This window comes from Sapajus apella, unplaced genomic scaffold (genome assembly GCF_009761245.1).
Source record: "Sapajus apella isolate SASKATOON/1434 unplaced genomic scaffold, GSC_monkey_1.0 scaffold20, whole genome shotgun sequence".
NCBI lineage: Eukaryota > Metazoa > Chordata > Mammalia > Primates > Cebidae > Sapajus > Sapajus apella.
In genome coordinates this window covers 12,922,614-12,943,992 of record NW_022436960.1, presented here as the reverse complement: position 1 = coordinate 12,943,992, position 21,379 = coordinate 12,922,614, and the positions used below count along the sequence as shown (strand labels likewise).

At 42.6% G+C, this 21,379-nt stretch overlaps 1 protein-coding gene across 3 annotated transcripts in view; it reads right to left on the bottom strand.

Moving 5' to 3' along the window:
- The window catches only part of NRDE2 (NRDE-2, necessary for RNA interference, domain containing), a 55,704-nt gene extending 34,544 nt beyond the window's left edge, over window positions 1-21,160 (bottom strand). For 2 of the 3 annotated variants that reach the window (XR_004271746.1, XM_032287657.1), the window contains exons 1-3: window positions 20,867-21,160; window positions 4,222-4,330; window positions 2,484-2,717 (exon numbers count right to left, since the gene is read on the bottom strand). Coding sequence is in view for 1 of the 3 variants with exons in the window: in XM_032287657.1 (XP_032143548.1) it covers window positions 2,484-2,717; window positions 4,222-4,330; window positions 20,867-20,930 (407 nt within the window). In the remaining 2 variants the exon portion in view is untranslated. The remainder of the gene's footprint in view (window positions 1-2,483; window positions 2,718-4,221; window positions 4,331-20,866) is intronic. The other variant, XM_032287658.1, reaches the window with a different exon arrangement.
- Between the last annotated feature and the right edge of the window lie 219 nt (window positions 21,161-21,379).

Genomic DNA, 21,379 nt, shown 5'->3' with positions numbered 1-21,379 from the left:
GAGGGAAAGCTCATCCCAGAAATCCAAGGTAAGTTAGCAGCTGTGGCTTCTGGGGAAACCATTCGTCATCACCCTGAAACAGAGTCTCATGTGGTCTGCTACCCTCATGAACCCACTTTCCTGACATCATGGAAAGAGTCTCACAACTCACTAATACTGTAGTCCTTGCCTATGTGGAAATAATTCTTCCAAGTCACATTCTCAGGAAGAGAATACATAAGTTAACAACAAGAAAGTAAAAAGGAAGGACAAGACAATCTTAATAAGGATATTCTATAAAATATCAACAAACTTAAAAATGCCATCTGAATCATAAAACTATCCAGTTTTATCTGGATCATAAAACTCTGAGCTGTAAAGATCCCCTGACATGATTCAGCAGAGGCTGAAATTAACTATCCTTCAAGTTCTAAAGATAGTTCCTGTGCGGTTTCGGGAAATCCTTTAAAACTCATTTTCCTCAGCTATAAAAAAGGACAAGTAGCTAAAAGGTGAATTTTGGGAAGACATAACAATTAAAGTAGCTTGCTTTAAAGACACAATAAAAAGTAAGGATACCAAAAACATATTCATTCATTCGTTGAACAAAAACGCATTAAGTGATTACTCTGTGTCAGGCCCTGTGCACCAAGTAATGGGGGAATACAGTGGTAAGCAAGACAGGCCTGATTCCTGCACTCAAAAATTCAGTCAAATTCAGAATCTTTTGGCTCGACTGCTTTATTTTTTCCTTTAAAGAGCAAGCTTGGGTTACAGGTAGAGCATCTGAGATACACAGACGGCTACATCAATGTGGCTCCTCTGAGCCACACTGGCCTGCAGTGCTCTCCAGCACAATCTGATGACAGAGGGATCCCCTAAGCCTGCAGTGACTGGCTCTCAGATGGAAGCATTAACCACCAGGTTCCAGACTTGCTCTGATGTAGAGTTCTCACTGACATCAATGGGACTTCTAAGCACACAATGGAAGTAACTAACTCCTGAAGGCCGGGCGCAGTGACTCATGCCTGGAATCCCAGGACTTTGGGAAACCAAGGCAGGTGGATTGCTTGAGGCCAGGAGTTTGAGACCAGACTTGGCCAACATGGCGAAACCCCACCTCTACTAAAAATACAAAAATTAGCCGGGCGTGGTAGTGCATGCACTGTAGTCCCAGCTATGATGTATGCCTTATAGTCTCAGGCTGAGGCATCAGAATCGCTTGAACCTGAGAGGCAGAGGTTGCGGTAAGGTGAGATGGCACCACTGCACTCCAGCCTGGGTGACACCATGAGACTCCGTCTAAAAAAAAAAAAAAAAAAGGGGGGAAAAAAAATTCCTGAAGAGTTGCAAAAATATCAACAGCACTATTTCTTTTTTAAAGATGTTCTAGACAAGTACCTAAGTTTTCTCTCTTCTAGACCATATGAGCAAAAAAAAGAAAAAGTAAAATAAGCAACAATTCAGGTAGTTTCACCATATACCACCTCTTCACCTACAGGTAAATACCCCTCTACTTAGGAAGACGTTCAACTAGGAACAGAGAAAAAGCTGTATTAAGCACCTATACCGTGGCTGTTCTGCAGAATGCATTGAAAAATACGCTCAAGGTAGAACGCAGAGTAGGCCAGGAGCAGTATCTCATGCTCGTAATCCCAGCACTTTGGGAGGCCGAGATGGGTGGATCAACTGAGGTCAGGAGTTCAAGACCAGCCTGGCCAACAGGGTAAAACCCCATCTCTACTAAAAATACAAAAATTTAGCCAGTTTGGTGGCAGATGCCTGTAATCCCAGCTACTTGGGAGGCTGAGGCAGGAGAACTGCTTGAACCCGGGAGGTAGAGGTTGCAGTGAGCCAAGATCATGCCACTGCACTCCAGCCTGGCCAACAGGAGTGAAACTCCGTCTAAAAAAAACAAACAGAAAGAAAGCAGAATAAAATACGGGAGAAATAAAGCCCCCAAGGAATGGACATACTGTGGTCATGAACTGTTTTATACCACCTTCAACATAGTGGTCCTGAATAAATATGAAAAGGAAAAGGAAAAACATGACAATTATTTAAGTGCTATGTTAATCTTAAAGTGTGTGTGATCATGTACACACACAGGAGTTGATAGAAGTGACTGGATGAAAGACACATCAAGGCAGAGAAAGATTTTGTTCCTCTTACCCTGAGTGTGGAGACCCACGGCCCTCAGAAAGGGAACCCTTATCTATGTGGCACACTGACTCATAGGCCCACTGCGGCACATCTGTCATCTTTTGAAAATCCCAAAGACTTTTTGTCTGAACCAGACTCACACAATCATTACTGTGTCCAAATAACATTTCTCAAATAAAATCATGTCCCTAATTTGTTCCTTTTCTTTTTTAAGCTGATATAATGGTAGGGCTCTCTTCTGACTGACTAAACAGTTATTCAAATATCTAATTTGCGGCAACAATTAAGGGAGAAAAACTCAAGAATTAAAATATCATAGGGACTCGAGAACAGCAACCTACTTCGGTTTCTCAGATTCCTTTTTACTGCCTCCGATGGCTCTGGAAGGTTTGTCCTTTTCAGAATCAGTGTCTGTCTCAGACCTGCTGCTACTCGACTGTCCATGTTTCCTCTTTGTTTTCTTATGATGCTGATGCTTCCTTCTTTTCTTTTTCTCTTTCTTCTTTTTTCTGCTTGTTTGTTTGAACTTTTTGTTAGTGTCACTTTCATCTGAAGGCTCTGATTTCGGAGGACTCCTGTTTGGGAAAACCAACTTTAGAATTACTTTCTAAAAAGACGTAGGAAAAATAATAACCCGTAAATAAGTCAACAAATACTTAAGAGGGAACTCTATAAATGTTCACACAGATTTACTGTTTGCCCATATATTAGCCAGTAACTTCCTGCATTACACCTCACCTGCAAGACTTAGGAACTGGACCTCAAATAAAAACACGTGCAGAAATTCTAATTTTAATAGTTTCTAAACCTATACTTTCATATTTATACATCTTTAAATGAAAGTAACCTACTACTTATCAAACATATTATTTTGAAGACATTATGAAAGGTTGGCTGGGTGCGGTGACTCATACCTACAATCCTACTACTTTGGGAGGTCAAGGCAGGAGGACTGCTGAAGGTGCTTGGGAGATTGACACAAGCCTGGGCAACACAGCATGGCCTCATCTTTATTTTTTAAAAATAAACTGATTAAAACAATCATTGTAAAATGTTTACTTTCAGAGCCACATATTAAGCCAACATGTGGTTAATGGGAAAAAAAAAAAGCACATTTAATTGTGTTCCTTGTTTTTAGAGATGACGACGAGCTCTTCTTCCTCATTACTGAAATATCTAATATCTACCAACTCCCTCTCATGCATCAACTATTCTCAATCTCCAAAGCCTTCTTACACATTTAGAGCATGGGGTTTCACAGCCTATTCACCTTATTAGTGAAACCACCTAGTCCATATTTGTGAGAGAGCTTATTTCTCAGTTCAATGATCTAAAACAAAATTCTTTCACAGCTGAGGAGAGAGATGTGCCATCTTGCTTTCCCTGACGTTTTCAGGCCATTTTTAATCTTATATTTTTTTTGGGAGACGGAGTTTTGCTCTTGTTACCCAGGCTGGAGTGCAATGGCACGATCTCGGCTCACCGCAACCTCCGCCTCCTGGGTTCAAGCAATTCTCCTGCCTCAGCCTCCTGAGTAGCTGGGACTACAGGCACGTGCCACCATGCCCAGCTAATTTTTTGTATTTTCAGTAGAGACGGGGTTTCACCATGTTGACCAGGATGGTCTCGATCTCTTGACCTCGTGATCCACCCGCCTCGGCCTCCCAAAGTGCTAGGATTACAGGCTTGAGTCACCGCGCCCGGCCCTTTAATGTTATATTATACAAGCTCCCTCTATTTTTACAAAAGGGTTGAAAATGCAACTAAAGAAATATCCGAATTATGATATTCTAAAGGTTACTAATGAGGTTAGTAAAGTTACTTGAGAATCACAATGATGCCATTTTCCTCTTGGCCTAATTACAGGCACTAACTGTGTCACGTACTTGCCACTGCAAAGCAAAGCAAAGCAAAGAAATAGTACAAGAGGTAAGGAAAAACAGTCAAAGATCACCTAATTACTTTAAGTAAGAGTTTGACATAGCTCTTTTATTAGAGTTTTCTAAGGAGCATCATTTCAGCTAAGCTATAGACAGTAAGCTGACAAAAACGAAAACACATCTGTCAAACAAAAACTACCTCGACAGCGGTGACCCTTCAGAAATATGGGCTGTGGCTGCTTCAGTTTGTTGGTTCAGGGACGTTATGGATCCAACACAAAAGCTTGGGTTGCTCAGCCAGTCTAACTCTGCACAGGCAAAAGGAGAAAAGATCAATAAAATTAACTCAATATGATTCTAAAGCAGGAGATCTATCCATCTCATCAGCTGACATCGTAATTCACAGCCAATGTCAGCCAGACATTTTGAACAGTCAGTCCAAAGCCCACAGGAGCTGAACAGAATCTATGAAATTTTTATTTCACAAGGCATGGCTTTAATACACTCTAAAATATTCAAGACAGAAATCCTTCTGTGATATCAAGCTGCAGCTTAAGCAAAAGCCACGTAACAAGTACAGCCTAAAAGGCAACAAGGCATGATGCATTCCATCCATCCACAGTGTCTAATGAGTATGAATGCTTCCAAAGCATTAGGCTTTTATGACCTCAAATTTGATTCAGACAATTCCTAATTGTATTAATCCATTCTCACACTGCTACAAAGCAATACTCAAGACTGGGTAATTTATAAAGGAAAGAGGTTTAATTGACTTGAAGTTCCACATAGCTTGGGAGGCCTCAGGAAACTTACAATCATGGTGGAAGGCGAAGGAGAAGCAAGGACCTCCCTGACGTGGTGGCTGGAGAGAAAAGAGTGAAGAGCCAAGGGGGAAGAGCCCCTTATAAAACCATCAGATCTCATGAGGACTCACTCATTATCATGAGAACAGCATGGGGAAAACTGCCCCCAGGATCCAATCACCTCCCACCAGGTTCCTCCCTTGATGCATGGGGATTAAAGGGATTACAATTCAAGACTGGGGGGCACACAGAGTCAAGCCTATCAATAACTGCATCTTAGTCAAGAGAAGACACCAGAATGTATGCTTTTTGACAACACGTACTGTTTTAATCCCTGGCTTATAGTAGGTATGCAACAAATACTTGTGAGAAAGACGAAGGAAGGAAAATCCCAAAGAAAGAAAGGCATATTAAACAGCACAGATAAAAGAGAAAAAGAAGTGAGAGATTCTAACTTAAATGCCTATGGCAGGCCAAACACCAGACTAAGCACTTACATCCTTTCGTTTTTTTTTTTTTTTTGAGACGGAGTTTCACTCTTGTTACCCAGGCTGGAGTGCAATGGCACGATCTCGGCTCACCGCAACCTCCGCCTCCTGGGTTCAGGCAATTCTCCTGCCTCAGCCTCCTGAGTAGCTGGGATTACAGGCATGCACCACCACGCCCAGCTAATGTTTTGTATTTTTAGTAGAGATGGGGTTTCACCATGTTGACCAGGATGGTCTCGATCTCTTGACCTCGTGATCCACCCGCCTCGGCCTCCCAAAGTGCTGGGATTACAGGCTTGAGCCACCGTGCCCGGCCTCCTTTTCGTATTTTAATACTCACAACAGGGCACTATGGGAGGTATTATGATCACCATTTTACAGAAGACAAAACTAAGACTCAAAGGGGTTAAGTAATTAGTAAGGTCACACCTAGCAAATGCTGAACAAATGCTCATGCAGCCTTCTACTGTCTTTTTCCTTCTGAGGTTGGCTCCCTTCACTTGGGGCTACTTCTTGGCAAAAGATATGTGAAACTAGTTCCTATTGCTCACTGAGATCAAAATTATTTCCACAATAATCAGATTCTATCATGAACCGAAAAAAGTGGAAAAAGACGGAACAAACAGTATTCAGGAAAAGATGCTCTCAAACGATTCCAGTATATTTCTACATAAATATTCTAGATAGTGATGACAGCTGGAAGAAAATGTAAAGAAATACAGACATCACAACGTACAGTGTGTGACTCTTCAAAGTTCTTCAGAAGATAAAAGGCAGGCTTTTTAAATTTGAGAGATGGGGTCTTGCTGTGTTACCCAAGCTGACCTCAAACTCCTACACTCAAACAATCCTCCTGCTTCAGCCTCCCAAGCAGCTGGGACTACAGGCACGCCACCACTGTGCCAGGCTTTTTTTTTTTTTTTTTTTTTTGAGACAGAGTTTCACTCGTTACCCAGGCTGGAGTGCAATGGCACAATCTCGGCTCACCGCAACCTCCACCTCCTGGGTTCAGGCAATTTTCCTGCCTCAACCTCCTGAGTAGCTGGGACTACAGGCACGCGCCACCATGCCCAGCTAATGTTTTGTATTTTTAGTAGAGACGGGGTTTCACCATGTTGACCAGGATGGTCTTGATCTCTTGACCTCGTGATCCACCCGCCTCGGCCTCCCAAAGTGCTGGGATTACAGGCTTGAGCCACCGTGCCCAGCTGTGCCAGGCTTTTGAAGATGCAATTGAGGCTTTGCCGTATGGCACTACTGTGGAGAGGAAAATTCAGAAGAAATAAAACTCAGCCAGCAAATCTATTATATTAGCACTTTGGGAAGCCGAGGGGGAAGATCACTTGAGCCCAGGAGTTTAAGACCAGCCTGGGAAACATAAGCAAGACCCCATCTCTATTTTAAAAAAAGGAAGAAAGGAAGGAAGGAAGAAAAGAAAAAAAGAAAAGTCTTGGGTTTTGAACCTGAATCATCATGGACCCTCTGCGACCTTCATGCCAATCGAATGAACTTCTGCAGAGCAAAAGGTATTTTCACCTGACAAGAAATTGTGTTTTATTTTTTGATAGCATATTAACAGTGGACATGCATGGAATATTAGAAGTAATAATCACTGTGTGCTAGGCCTGGAAAGATTTTGGAAGTCCTCTAGTCCATGGACTTTCAAACTTTTCTTAGGCAAGGAACTCACTTTTCAAATAGAATCTTTCAGAGAAGTCCAAAATTAAGAACAGCAAAGGCAGGGATGTTCTCTAGTTGGGAGTTCAGAGGGAGGAGCTGGGTCTGAGACGGCTCTTCAAAGCAAAGCCTGGACACCTCCCCCTCACTTTTAGACCAACAGCTGGAGGCCCAGCTGTGGCTAAGGGCACACATCTGGACCTGAATCTGTGACTCTTCATCCAGTTCCCACCACCCCACACCATGGAGCTTCTCTTCACTTCCTCAGCTAGGGAGGCTGGTTCTCCTAAAGTCTCCCTGCAATTGGTATACGGGGCTTTTATGGAAATCTTCACATTGTAATCTCATTATCTTCCCACTATACTCTAAGCCAAGGGTCAACAACGCAAATCCTTATAGAGACCAGATTAGTAATGACTACTGAGATACTACAGAAGCGGCAAAAGAAAAAGGAAAAAAAACAAAAATATTCTGCCAAACAAATAACCAACCGGCTTATAACTCTTACATCCAAGTTTCCAGCTCCCTCCCCTCCTCCCACCTGTCACTTCCCAAACTATAGGCCCCATGAGGGCCGGGGCCATGACTATTCACTACTGTACTCCCAACTCCTAGCACAGTGCCTTGGTACAAAGCAACTGGACTCGATAAATACCTGTTGCATAAATAAAATGAATGAGGATATGGACCACATCTTTGCATGTTTATATCCCCAACACCTAATCAAATGAACAAACTGAAGAAATTTGAAATCTTCAAAAAAAAATCCATTATCTGGGCATAAAGTACAACTAGTATAATTCTTTCTTCATTGTAAATATATATTTAAATATTACGTAAGATACTGAATACCAACTACACGCCCAGGCACAGGTCTAGGTATTGGGGGTACAGTGGGGAACAAGAAAGGTTCTGCTCACATGGTGCTTACAATCATAAGCGTCACTGTCAAATAATACACTTGGAGCCAGGCATGGTGGATCACGCCTGTAATCCCAGCACTTTGGGAGGCCAAGGCAGGAGGATGACAAGGTCGACCAGCTTGGCCAACATGGTAAAACCCCTTCTCTACTTAAAATACAAAAATTAGCCAAGCATGGTGGGGGGGGGGGCCGCCTGTAGTCCCACCTACTTGGGAGACTGAGGCAGGATAATCACCTAAACCTGGGAGGCAGAGGTTGCAGTGAGCTGAGATCGTACCACTGCATTTCAGCCTGGGCAACAGAGAAAGACTCCATCAAACAAACAAACAAACAAACAAAAAAACAAATACACTTGGATTGTTAAATTCAAAGTTAATTCGACAGAATTCTGGAGAAAGTTATCTGAGATGAAAAGATGCTTTATTAATCAGATTGCAAAGTCCTTTTCAATAATTACATCTTCACACAATTTACATCCTTGATGGATATAAAATATGTACATAGGTAATTATGCCAATACTAAGCAAGATGTAACATTTATAAAGAAGACCAGCAGCACACCAAATGCCTATGGTTTAAGAAAGAGAATCCCACTGGCTGACAAATCTTTTGTCTTCTCAGGTTAGTAAATTACAAGTTGGAATGCGCCTAGAAATTAACACTCTGCCATACATTTTATTATGCATACACACCAAGAAATGTGGAAACATCAGGCAGAAAAACCACTTTAGAACTACTGCCGGTATCTGGTAGAAATGTAGCATGTATAAATTTTCAGGGTAATTTAACAGAAAATAACATAATGAATCATCACTGAATAATTTAAGCTGAAATACTTTTTATGAACATTTATTATGTAACCCTATTTCTCCATCACTAGTGAAAACGCTTTAATTCAATTATATTACACAAAGGGAGGAAAAAATTGCCATGAAAAGATTTGAACTTTAAAATAGATTTTAAATTATAATTGGACAGAATACCCAAGTTCTACATCCATTTCCCTTTTATTATAACAAAATAGCACTGATTACTAGTTTGTTTAGGTGAACTCAGAGGTAAGTGCTCCTCCAGAGATGGCAATTCAAAAGCATTTTTAGGGCCAACTGTATGAATAAAGTACTGTATATATTATGGAAGAGATTTGTTCCTTTAAAATGAATAAGCCAAGCTCTTAGTTTTGATTGGAACTCTCATTTTCTGACAAAGGATCTGGGAGCACAAACTTATTTATACAAAAGCACCAGCAAACATGGCTGAGAACTGCATTTAAGATGATTGTTCCAGAGAACCTGAGCAAAGCCAGCTCTCCCAAGGCAGTTAACCTACCATTTGAAGAGGCCCAGTAATTCCAAAGGTATTATATAAAGGACCAAAACCCCAATGTTCTAATATCACAGCACGGTTTGTAACACAAGCTCTGTAGTTGGAAGGATCTGTGCTCAAACTGGTTGTTTCTTAGCTGTGCAACTCTGAATGAAATAATTTCTCTGAGTCTCTTTTTTTTATTGGGTAATTTTTTAACTAACAGCCAGGTACTGCTCTAGGTGCTAGGAATGCAAGATGAATAAGACAAACCCAACACTACCCTCATGGTGCTGTCCTACTAACCGTCACTTATACACAATGTGACAAATTCAGAGAGAGAGAAAATATACAGGGAATAATGACAGCACGTCCCCTAATTCAAACAAGGTCTGGATCAGAGAAAGCTGCCTGAGAAAATATCTCAGCTAAGATCTAAAGGAGGAGGAGGAGTGAAGGAAATAGGCTCCTAGAACGTGCCTGGGAAACAGACACTGAGAAACAGCATAAGGGATTGTGGCTTGGCCATTGGGACTGAGGGGAAATAGGGGCAAAATGAAGCAGGAGAGGTAGGACCTTAAAAAACATGTTTGAGAGCTTGGCATTACCCTAAGAGCAATGGGTAGATAGTCACATTTTGAATGAGAGTGACAAAATCAGATACACCATATGAAAGATACTGTTTAAAAGCACATGTTTTAGGCTGGGCGCAGTGGCTCACGCCCATAATCCTAGCACTTTGGGAGGCCGAGGCGGTCGGATCATTTCAGGTCAGGAGTTCGAGACCAGTCTGCCCAACATGGTGAAACCCCACCTCTACTAGAAATACAAAAATTAAGCCAGGCATGGTGGTGCACACCTGTAATCTCAGCTACTCAGGAGGCTGAGGGAGGAGAATCGTTTGAGCCCTGGAAGTGGAGGTTGTAGTGAGCGGAGATGCCACTGCACTCTAGCCTGGGCGACAGTGAGACTCTGTCTCCAAAAAAATAAGAGCACACACTTTGAAGCTTAATTGCTGAGTTCCAATCCTGACTCTGTGACTTACTAATCACACGACCTTCAAAAGTTACTTACTGGCTCCCTCTGCACATACAATTGAACAGTACTAACTTCACAGGGCTGTTATGAGAATTCACTAAGTTGGTATTTGTAAGGCATTTAAACCAGTGAATGGCACATAATTTTTTGAGGGGGGAGATGGAGTCTCACTCTGTCACCTAGGCTGGAGTGCAGTGACATGATCTTGGCTCACTGCAACCTCCGCTTCCCGGGTTCAAGCAATTCTCCTGCCTCAGCCTCCCAAGTAGCTGGGACTACAGGCACGTGCCACCACACCCGGCTAATTTTTTATATTTTTAGTAGAGATGGGGTTTCATCGTGTTAGCCAGGATGGTCTCAATCTCCTGACCTCGTGATCTGCCCCCCTCAGCCTCCCAAAGTGCTGGGATTACAGGTGTGAGCCACCATGACCAGCCATAATATTTCTAAATAAAGACATTTTAAAATTCTTGCAACATTGTGGAGAGTGGTTCAGAGAGCAAAGGTAGGACTAACGGTGGGGACGCTACTTTAGGAGGCTGCTGTAGTAATCCAGGGTACGATGATGGCAAAAGTTAGGTAGTGGTGGTGAGATTACAGAGAAACTAAGGACTTTCAGAGTTGTTTGGAAGCACTAATGAACTGAATGGGTAGAAGCGGGGAATCAAGGTATGTGTCTAAGTTTTGTTTTGGGTGAATGGTAGTGTCATTTTCTGATTTGTGGATACAGGAAGAAAAACATTTGTGCGGAAAAAGATAATGTGGTTGGTTTCCTCCCCAAATATGGATATTATGTCTGCTTCATATAATATGAAGATTAAATAAACTAATACACCATCTTCCATTCCAAATCTGTCAAATATGTGATTCCCAAGCAACAATGTTTTAGGGTACACAATCCTTGTCAACAATCTGAGGGTAGGAAGAAAAGCTCCAGAATTAAAGGGGTCAGATGATGGGGGCTCTCTGCCGCTCCTGACACAACGGATGCTCCTATTCCTGTTTGTTGAAAGAATGAACTTTGCTAAACACAGCCCCAACAGACTCCTTCCTGAATGTGATACCTAGTTAATTCCTAGCCTCTTTGTTTTTTTTCTTAGATGGAATCTCACTGTCACCCAGGCTAGAGTGCAGTGGTGAGACCTCAGTTCACTGCAACCTCCACCTCCCAGGCTCAAGCAATCCTCCCACCTCAGCCTTCCGAGTAGCTGGAACCACAGGCACATGCCGCCACACCCGGCTAGTTTTTGTTGTTGTTAGAGATGGGGTTTTGTCATGTTGCCCAGGCTGGTCTCACACTCCTAAGCTCAAGTGATCTGCCCACCTTGGCCTCCCAAAGTGCTGGGATTTCAGGTGTAAATCACTGTGCCCGGACCTTGGCCTAACTTTTAATGGTAGCCAGAAAGAGGAAAGTAGTGCCTCTTTCACTCATTTCAGTATTGGGTGTCTTTCCTATCCAGGAGTTTAATGTTTTTTTTAATTGAAACACTGCACTCACTTGCTAACACTACTTTACATTTTTATAACATTTTTTATAGTGTAAGGCAAAAAGTACACTGCTTCTATTTATAACAGCAAAAGACTGGAAACAGTCCAAATGTCCTTAATAGGGGACTGGTTGAATAAAGCATGTGACAGCCACACGATGGAGTTCTGTGCACTAGTAAAAAGAAATAAGCAGCCGGGCGCGGTGGCTCAAGCCTGTAATCCCAGCACTTTGGGAGGCCGAGGCGGGTGGATCACGAGGTCAAGAGATCAAGACCATCCTGGTCAACACGGTGAAACCCCGTCTCTACTAAAAATACAAAAAATTAGCTGGGCATGGTGGTGCGTGCCTGTAATCCCAGCTACTCAGGAGGCTGAGGCAGGAGAATTGCCTGAACCCAGGAGGCGGAGGTTGCGGTGAGCCGAGACCGTGCCATTGCACTCCAGCCTGGGTAACAAGAGCGAAACTCTGTCTCAAAAAAAAAAAAAAAAAAAAAAGAAATGAGGAATATCTCCATAGAGTGTAGAGCGATCTCCAGGATCCAAGGTGAAATGCAGAACAGTATACATTGAAGAAAGAGAGGGGAAATATAGTTGCTTATAGAAAGGAGGAAAAAAATGGGAGGATACCATTGGCTAATGACGATGGTAACCTGCAGGGGAAGGCTGGAGGAACAGAAATGGAAGCTTTCTCTTCTCTGAATATACCTGGTTTACACTCTCAACGTTAGACTCGGTATTTTACGTCATTATAAAACAAAATCAAATTCAAAAGAAGAAAACAATCCCTAAAAATGGAAAACAAATGGAACAAATATATCTAAATATCAAACTGGTGGTAAAATCACACAGGGAATTGTTTCAAGTGATTTTCAAACTCAGTAATTTGACCACATATCCACTGTGGGATATGTCCTTAAAACAAACACACCCATAAAGAAATCTAAAACATTAACACTGTCATTTTGAACATATAAAGAAGTTTAAAAATTAAATCAAAGTAGTAAAAACTTCATAATCTTAAATTTGGACTGAAAACACTAATATGAATTCCTGATGTATTTTTCTCTTCCTGGTTCCATCCACTGAAAAAGTCTAGAAGTAATGACCACACCGTGGTGATGATACCCCTAAGAACCCAGCATGTGGTTTTTATATATCCACACCATTTTCCACTAAAAGAAACCAGGATTTCCTGGAGAAATGGCCAACTCCAGGCCACAGCAGAAAATGTAAGTGATGATCCCTGGACATCTCTTAGGACAGAAAGCAAGAAAGCTATTAAATAAAGACGACTAGGTCAGGCCCAGCATGATGGCTCATGCCTGTAATCCCAGCAGTCTCAGAGGCCGTGGCGGGAGCACTGCCTAAGGCCAGGATTCAAGATCAACCTGAACAACGTAGCGAGACCCTATCTGTAAAAAAAATAGTTAAGTCATCAGGTGCAGTGGCTCACGCCTGTAATCCCAGCACTTTGGGAAGCCAAGGCGGGTAGATCATAGGGTCAGGAGTTTGAGACCAGCCTGGCCAACGTGGTAAAACTCCATCTCTACTAAAAAGATAAAAATTAGCTGGGCGTGGTGGCGGCACATGCATGTAGTGCCAGCTACTTGGGAGGCTGAGGCAGGAGAATCACTTGAACCCGGGAGGCAGAGGTTGCAGTGAGCCAAGATCGTGCCACTGCATTCTAGCCTGGGTAACAGAAAATCAAATAAATAAATGAATAAATAAATAAGTCAGCCGAGTGTGGTGGTGTACACTAGGAGTCCTAGCTACTCAGGAGGCTGAGCCAGGAGGACTGCTTGAGCCCAGGAACTATATATATTATAATATGTATATAATATATAATATATATATATATAATATATATGTTATAATATATATATATAATATACATATATTATAGTGAGCTATGATCACCCCACTACACTCCAACCTGGGCAACAGAGTGAACCCCATCTCTTAAAAAAATCAACCTACCTGCAATGGACTGAAATATAAATGTTAAAAATTCATGAAAACAAAAAAACCTCACACCTCATTGTTCACCTCTAGAAGCTACTGGGACCCCAACTCATTATTCTGAGACTAACAAAAGAAATAAATCAAATATTTATCCTAGGCTGAGTGAGGTGGCTCATGCACTTTGAGAGGCCAAGGCAGGTGAATTGCTTGACGTCAGGAATTCAAGACCAGCCTTACCAACATGCTGAAACGCTCTCTCTACTAAAAATACAAAAATTAGCCCGGCATGGTGGCGCACCCCTATAGTCCCAGCTAATCGGGAGGCTGAGGCAGGAAAATCACTTGAACCCGAGAGGCGAAGGTTGCAGTGAGCCAGATCTCACCACTGCACTCCAGCCTGGGCGACAGCTAGACCGTCTCAAAAAAAACCAAAACAAAAAAAGTATGTATCCTGTCTTTCCTGCCTAAACTATATTCAGGGTATTCTAATAGTTCTTCACAGAATAACTGATATTAATAAATATCTGAGAGGCCAGGTGCAGTGGCTCACGCCTATAATCCCAGCACTTTGGGAGGCTGAGGTAGGCAGATTACCTGGATGTCGGGAGTTCGAGACAAGCCTGACCAACAGGGAGAAACTAAAATACTAAAAATACAAAAAATTAGCTGGGCGTGACAGCACAGGCCTGTAATCCTAGCGACTCAGGAGGCTGAGGTAGGAGAATTGCCTGAACCTGGGGCGGGGAGGGGCGGAGGCTGCGGTGAGCTGAGACCATGCCATTGCACTCCAGCCTGGGCAACAAGATCACAACTCCATATCAAAAAAATAATATTAATAAATAAATATACGTGTGTGTGTGTATAGGAGGAATAATACAATTAGAAAATAACCATTTTGCAACCTCAATGAAATAATAATGGACCTAAGCAATAATCTAAATGGCTGCAAAAATCATTAGGTGTAAGGTTGATGGGCTGCTTCACGTCGGATGAATCTGGTTGCAAACACATGAATCCACTGGTCAATCTTAACATCATTGAAAGAGGGAACATTAGACAGGGCATCCTCCTGATTTGACTCGACAGCAAGTGCACTGATCCCTCCTTTTTATTTATTTTTTTGAGACAGGGTTTCACCATGTTGGTCAGGCTGGTCTCAAACTCCTGACCTCAAGCAATATGCCCACCTCTGCCTTCCCAAAGTGCTTGGATTACAGATGTAAGCCGAGCCCAGCAAGGTACTTTCAATGAAAAGATTAAACCTGAATCTAACGAATTGATTAGATCTAAATACCAGTTTACAGGAAATACTGGGATACAGAAGCATGTTAAGTGACACTATGAGGATTTGGTGGGAAACGTCTACAGGACAAATGACACAGTTTCCTCAACAAATCCATGACATAGGAAAATGAAGAGAAACTGTTTTATATTGAAAGAGACCTAAGGCATATAGCCACAAAATGCAATGTTGGCTTTATTTTGGAAATTGACTTGAATAATCCAACTGTAAAATTCCATTTGTGGAGAGAGATCCAAGATGGCTGATTACTAGCAGCTCAGGATTGTAGCTCCCACTGAAAGCACAGAGAACGACAGGACACCACACTTTCAGACCAATTTTTGTTGCTCACAGACCAGGAGATTCCCAGCGGAGGAGCCCGACTGGTCGCCAGCGCGACTCTTGTGGCCGGTGCGGCGGTTTTGCCGGCGCCCTGGCACAGCGGTTCTTGGTGCAGAGTAAACAGGACTGGGTCCCCTTTTGGTCGAAGTTTGCAGCTCTGGGAAGGCAGAATTGCCTATTCAGCTAATTGAAAAAGGGACTCAAGAAGGAAGCCAGACCGGAGATTCCCGGGCAGAAAAGCACCATGAACCTTAACGCAGCTGTTTTGGCCGGAGCAGTGGGTTGCTCAGATTCCGGCGCTGGGAATCAACAAGTTGGACGTCCACTCAGAGACCTAATTTGAAAGTCGGTAATTACAAAGACAAGTGGATAAATTTACAATGATGGGAAGAAACCAGCGTAAAAAGGCCGAGAATACCCAAAATCAGAATGCCTCTCCCTCTACAGGGAATCACAGTTCCTCATCAACAAGGGAACAAGGCCTGATGGAGAACGAGTGCATTCCATTAACAGATTTAGGCTTCAGAAGGTGGATAATAAGAAACTTCTGTGAATTAAAAGAACATGTTCTAGCCCAATGTAAAGAAACTAAGAACCTTGAAAAAAGGTTTGACAAAATCCTAATGAGAACAATCTAGAGAGGAATATAAGTGAATTAATGGAACTGAAGAATACAATACGAGAACTCCACGAAGTATGCACAGGTTTTTTTTTTTTTGAGACGGAGTTTTGCTCTTGTTACCCAGGCTGGAGTGCAATGGCGCGATCTTGGCTTACCGCAACCTCCGCCTCCTGGGTTCAGGCAATTCTCCTGCCTCAGCCTCCTGAGTAGCTGGGATTACAGGCATGCGCCACCATGCCCAGCTAATTTTTTGTATTTTTAGTAGAGACGGAGTTTCACCGTGTTGACCAAGATGGTCTTGATCTCTTGACCTCATGATCCACTAGCCTCGGCCTCCCAAAGTGCTGGGATTACAGGCGTGAGCCACCGTGCCCGGCCGTAGGCACAGGTTTTAACAGTCGAATTGAGCAAGCAGAAGAAAGAATATCAGAGGTCGAAGAACAACTTAATGAAATGAAACAAGAAGACAAGATTAGAGAAGAAAGAGTAAAAAGCAATGAGCAAAGTCTACAAGAAATATGGGACTATGTGAAAAGACCTAATTTACGTTTGATAGGTGTACCTGAATGTCATGAAGAAAATGAATCCACGCTGGAAAATATTCTTCAGGATATTATTCAGGAAAACTTTCCTAACCTAGTAAGGCAGGAAAATACTCAATTTAAGGTAATACAGAGAACACCACAAAGATATTCCTCAAGTAGAGCAACCCCAAGACACATAATCGTTAGAGTCACCAGGGTTGAAATAAAGGAGAAAATTCTAAGGGCAGCCAGAGAGAAAGGTCAGGTTACCCATAAAGGGAAGCCTATCAGACTCACAGCAGATCTCTCAGCTGAAACCCTACAAACTAGAAGAGCGTAGGGGTCAACATTCAATATCCTGAAAGAAAATAATTTTCAACCCAGAATCTCATATCCAGCCAAATTAAGCTTCATAAATGAAGGAAAAATAAAATTTTTCGCGAACAAGCAAGCACTCAGAGATTTCATCACCACCAGGCCTGCTTTACAAGAGCTTCTGAAAGAAGCACTATACACAGAAAGGAACAACCAGTATCAGTCATCCCAAAACTTACCAAAAGGTAAAGAGTACCTCCATAATGAAGAATCTATAACAACTAATGGGCAAAATAGCCAGCTAGCATTAAACAACAATATTAAACTCACAAATATCAATATTAATCCTAAATTTAAATGGATTAAATGCCCCAATCAAAGACACAGACAGGCAAATTGAATAAAAAGTCAAAACCCATCGGTTCGCTGTATCCAGATCCATCTCATAAGCAAGGACACACAAAAACTCAAAACAAAGGGTTGGTGGAAGACTTACCAATCAAAAGGAGAGCAAAAAAAAGAAAACAGGAGTTGTAACTTTTGTCTCTGACAAAATAGTAACAAAGACTAAAAGAAACAAAGAAGGACATTACATAATGGTAAAAGGATCAGTACAACAACAGGAGTCAATGATCATAAATGTATATGCACCCAATATAGGAATACCCAGATACATAAGTTCTTAATGACTTATGAAGAGACTTGGACTCCCGCACAATAATAGTGGGAGACTTTGATACCACATTGTTAATATTCGACGGATCAACGAGACAGAAAATTAACAGGGACATCTAAGATTTGAACTCAGACCTGGAACAAGTAAACTCAGTGAATATTTATAGAATTCTTCACCCCAGGTCCACAGAACATACATTTTTCTCAGTATCATATTACACCTATTTTGAAAGTGACCACATAATTGGAAGTAAATCACTCTTCAGCATTTGCATAGCATTTCACAGACTTAAATGAAATATTGGTTGGCTGTTTGTTATTTTCTTCTATTCCTTCCTGTCTCAATTATCGACACAATTATCGGCATAAAAGAGGTTTTTAATACCTATTTAAGCATAATTATCGGCATAAAAGAGGTTAATACCTATTTTCAGACTGCATTCCAGCCTGGGCAATAGAGCAAGACTCCTGTTCTCTCTCCCCCTTTCTCTCTTTCAAAAAAAAAAAAAAATTCCATTTTTGAGACATCTTGTGAAATTTGAACACTGCTAAGTGAAAATGACCAGAAAAGAATTATGCTTTTTTCATTACCAGAGATAATGTTGTTTAAATTTTTTTAAAAGACAATACTTTATAAAACATACTTTTACACACATTTTCCTGATGGTGGATATTCAGAGAATGTCAAATACTAATTAAGTGTAAGACTCCTCTGCAAAATTTCGATTTCCCCCTCTCAAAATAAAAAGATAAAGCTTTGACGTGTTATTAAAGATCATTATCCTCCATCATCATCAGCCCAACCGTATTTCCCAAGGCTCCTCTTTACACCACTGTATCTCCAGACAAACTAGACGATTTGCAGTTCTCATACTTGCCTTCTGCAGGCCTTAAAGGCCCTGGTATACCCTTCCACCATCTTTATTTGTCCAAATTCTACCCTCTTGAAGATCCATCCAAAACTTAGCTCCCCACCAGGCACAGTGGCTCATGCCTGTAATCCCAGCACTTTAGGAGGTTGAGCCCGGAGGATCACTTGAGCCCAGCAGTTTGAGACCAGCCTGGGCAACATAGCAAAAACCTGTCTCTATTTAAGAAAAAAAAAAAGTAGACCAGGCACAGTGGCTCACACCTGTAATCTCAGCACTCTGGGAGGCTGAGGTGGGTGGATCATCTAAGGTCAGCAGTTCGAGATCAGCCTGGCCATGATGGTGAAACCCCTATCTACTAAAAATACAAAAAATTAGCCAAGTATGGTGGTGCATGCCTGTAATCCAAGCTACTCAGGAGACTGAGGCACAAGAATCACTTGAACCTGGGAGGCAGAGGTTGCAGTGAGCTGAGATTGCACCACTGCACTCCAGCCTGGGTGACAGGGTGAGACTCTGACTCAAAATTTTTTTAAAAAAGCAAAAGAAAACAATATTAGCTCCTAGATAAAGCCTTCTTTGAACCTTCTATCAGAAGTAACTATTCCTGGGCCGGGTACAGTGGCTCACCAGTGTAATCCCTGCACTTTGGGAGGCTGAGGCAGGCAGATCACAAGATCAGTAGTTCAAGGCCAGCCTGGCCAAAATGGTGAAACCCGTCTCTACTAAAAATACAAAAATTAGCCAAGCATGGTGGCGAGTGCCTGTAGTCCCAGCTACTTGAAAGGCTGAGGCAGAGAATCACTTGAACCCAGGAGGCAGAGGTTGTAATGAGCCAAGATCGCACCACTGGTTTCCAGATGGGCAACAGAGAAAGACTTGGTCACAAAAAAAAAAAAAAAAAAAAAAAAAGGAAAAGAAGAAGTAATTATTCCTGTAGTTCACCTATGATATCTATAACATCCTACCTTGTCATATACACTTTTTTTAGGTGCACTCATGCATTCATACAACACATAATTATTAAGTACCTACTACTGATCTGTACATCCAACAAATATTTATTGAATACCTATCACATTTTGGACCTGTGCTAGGGGCTCACTATGCTACAATGAATAGACAAACACTGCCCAACCTGATGGATATTACAGTCTAGTAAAGGAAGACCACAATATTACACAAGAAATTACTCTCAATTATGAGAAATAGGATGAGTGCGGTGGCCCATGCCTGCAATCCTAGCACTTTGAGACGCCGAGGCAGAGGATTGCTTGAGCTCAAGAGTTTGAGACAAGCCTGGTCAACACAGTGAGACCTGTTCTCTAATAAAAATTTTTAAAAATTAGCTGGGCCTGATGGTGCACACCTGTAGTTCCAGCTACTTGGGAGGCTGAGGCAGGAAGTCGAGCCCAGGAGTTTGAGACTGCAGTGAGTTATGACAGTGCCACTGCAATCCAGCCTGAGCAACAGAGTGAGATCCTGTTTCAAAAAAATCAAAAAAATTATGAGACACGTTACAAAAAGTGTAGAAACTACATGAGAGGATATAACAGAGGTGTAACACTCAATTGGGCACATAATTTAGAATTATGTCACATGTGGCACATAATTTAAAATTACTTTTTTTTGTTGTTTAGAGACAAGGGGACGTCCCCCCCCCCAGGGTAGGATGCAGTGGCACGATCATGGCTCACTGCAGTCTCAAACTTCTGGGAAGCGATCCTCCCACCTCACCCTCCTGAGCAGCTGGTACTACAGGTGTGCACCACCAAGCTCGGCTAATTGTTTTTTTTAAGAGATGGGAGTCTCCCTTTGTTGCCCATGATGGTCATGAACTCCTGGGCTCAAACCATCCTTCCACCTACAGGCGTGAGCCACTGCTCCTGGCCAGGATTAATTACTTTTTAAATGAACTCACTATGTACCCCAATTTTTAACAATGCAGCTCTGTCGGAAAGGTCTGGGGCTTAAGAAAAATGTGTAAAGCTATCCCTTGATAACACAGTAGGCCCACATCACTGGGTGATGTGCCCATCCAGAGAGAAACTGATTAGGATTTGGATACGAGTCCCCTAGCTCTAGGCCTGCTACGTAATACCAACCTAATAAGCATTTCAGAAATAAGTGTAACAGGAAAGGAAGGAATATGTAATAAAAGCATTCTGCATTTGTATCAAGGGATTCTTTGAGATGTTAAGTATCATTATTGCCATTTTAAAGATGAAGTAACTGAAGCTCGAAAAAAGAACAGGACCTAACAACATCCTAATACAGAAGTCCCAGTTCCAGGGCATGTACATGTACCCGTCTTTCTCCACCCCTCCATAACTAGAACCTCGGCCCAGAAGAGTCCTTTGGGCCCCAGACCTCGAAGAGGTCCTGAGCCCTTCCCAGAAGGCTTTGCAGTGCCGCGGAGAACCCTGGGATATAAATGGATACACAAATCCAAGGTAAAAGTCTAGACCTGGGCCCGAGAAACAACCTCTTATGCCCGCCAAATACCTTCTTCGGCTCATTTGTGTGCTTACCTTTCCTGGAGCTCCCACTATCGGGGGCCTCACTAACCCCCGCAAAGGCCGGGAACAGCGCCATGACCACAGGCCGCACCGCCGTTCCTCTCTACAGAAATGGCGCCGACGAGCAAGCGCCGGTCCGAGGACCCCGCCATCGCGGTGCACTCTGGGAAGTGTGGTTTTCCCGGCGATTTCTAGGGCCTGACCCCGAAGCGGGAGGGGCGGGGCCCAGAGGGGAGGGGCGTCATGGCACGGGGACAAGGCGGGGCAGGGAGGCAGGGCAAAGCAGGACAGGGCGGGGCCAAGGGGGGCGTGGCAAGGAAGGAAGGCTTCCTAGTGCCTGGGGCACTGCGAGAACCCGAGCTGCGAAAACCCGGGAAGGGAATTGTTCACCGCGGAAAGGGATTGAGGAAATTGGGATTCTAATTCGACCCGTAAATTTAGACCATCCTTTGCTAACCGGGTCAACTTAAATGCTCTAAGCATTAGTTTCCTTATCTACAAAATGTTGAGAAGATTAAACGAACA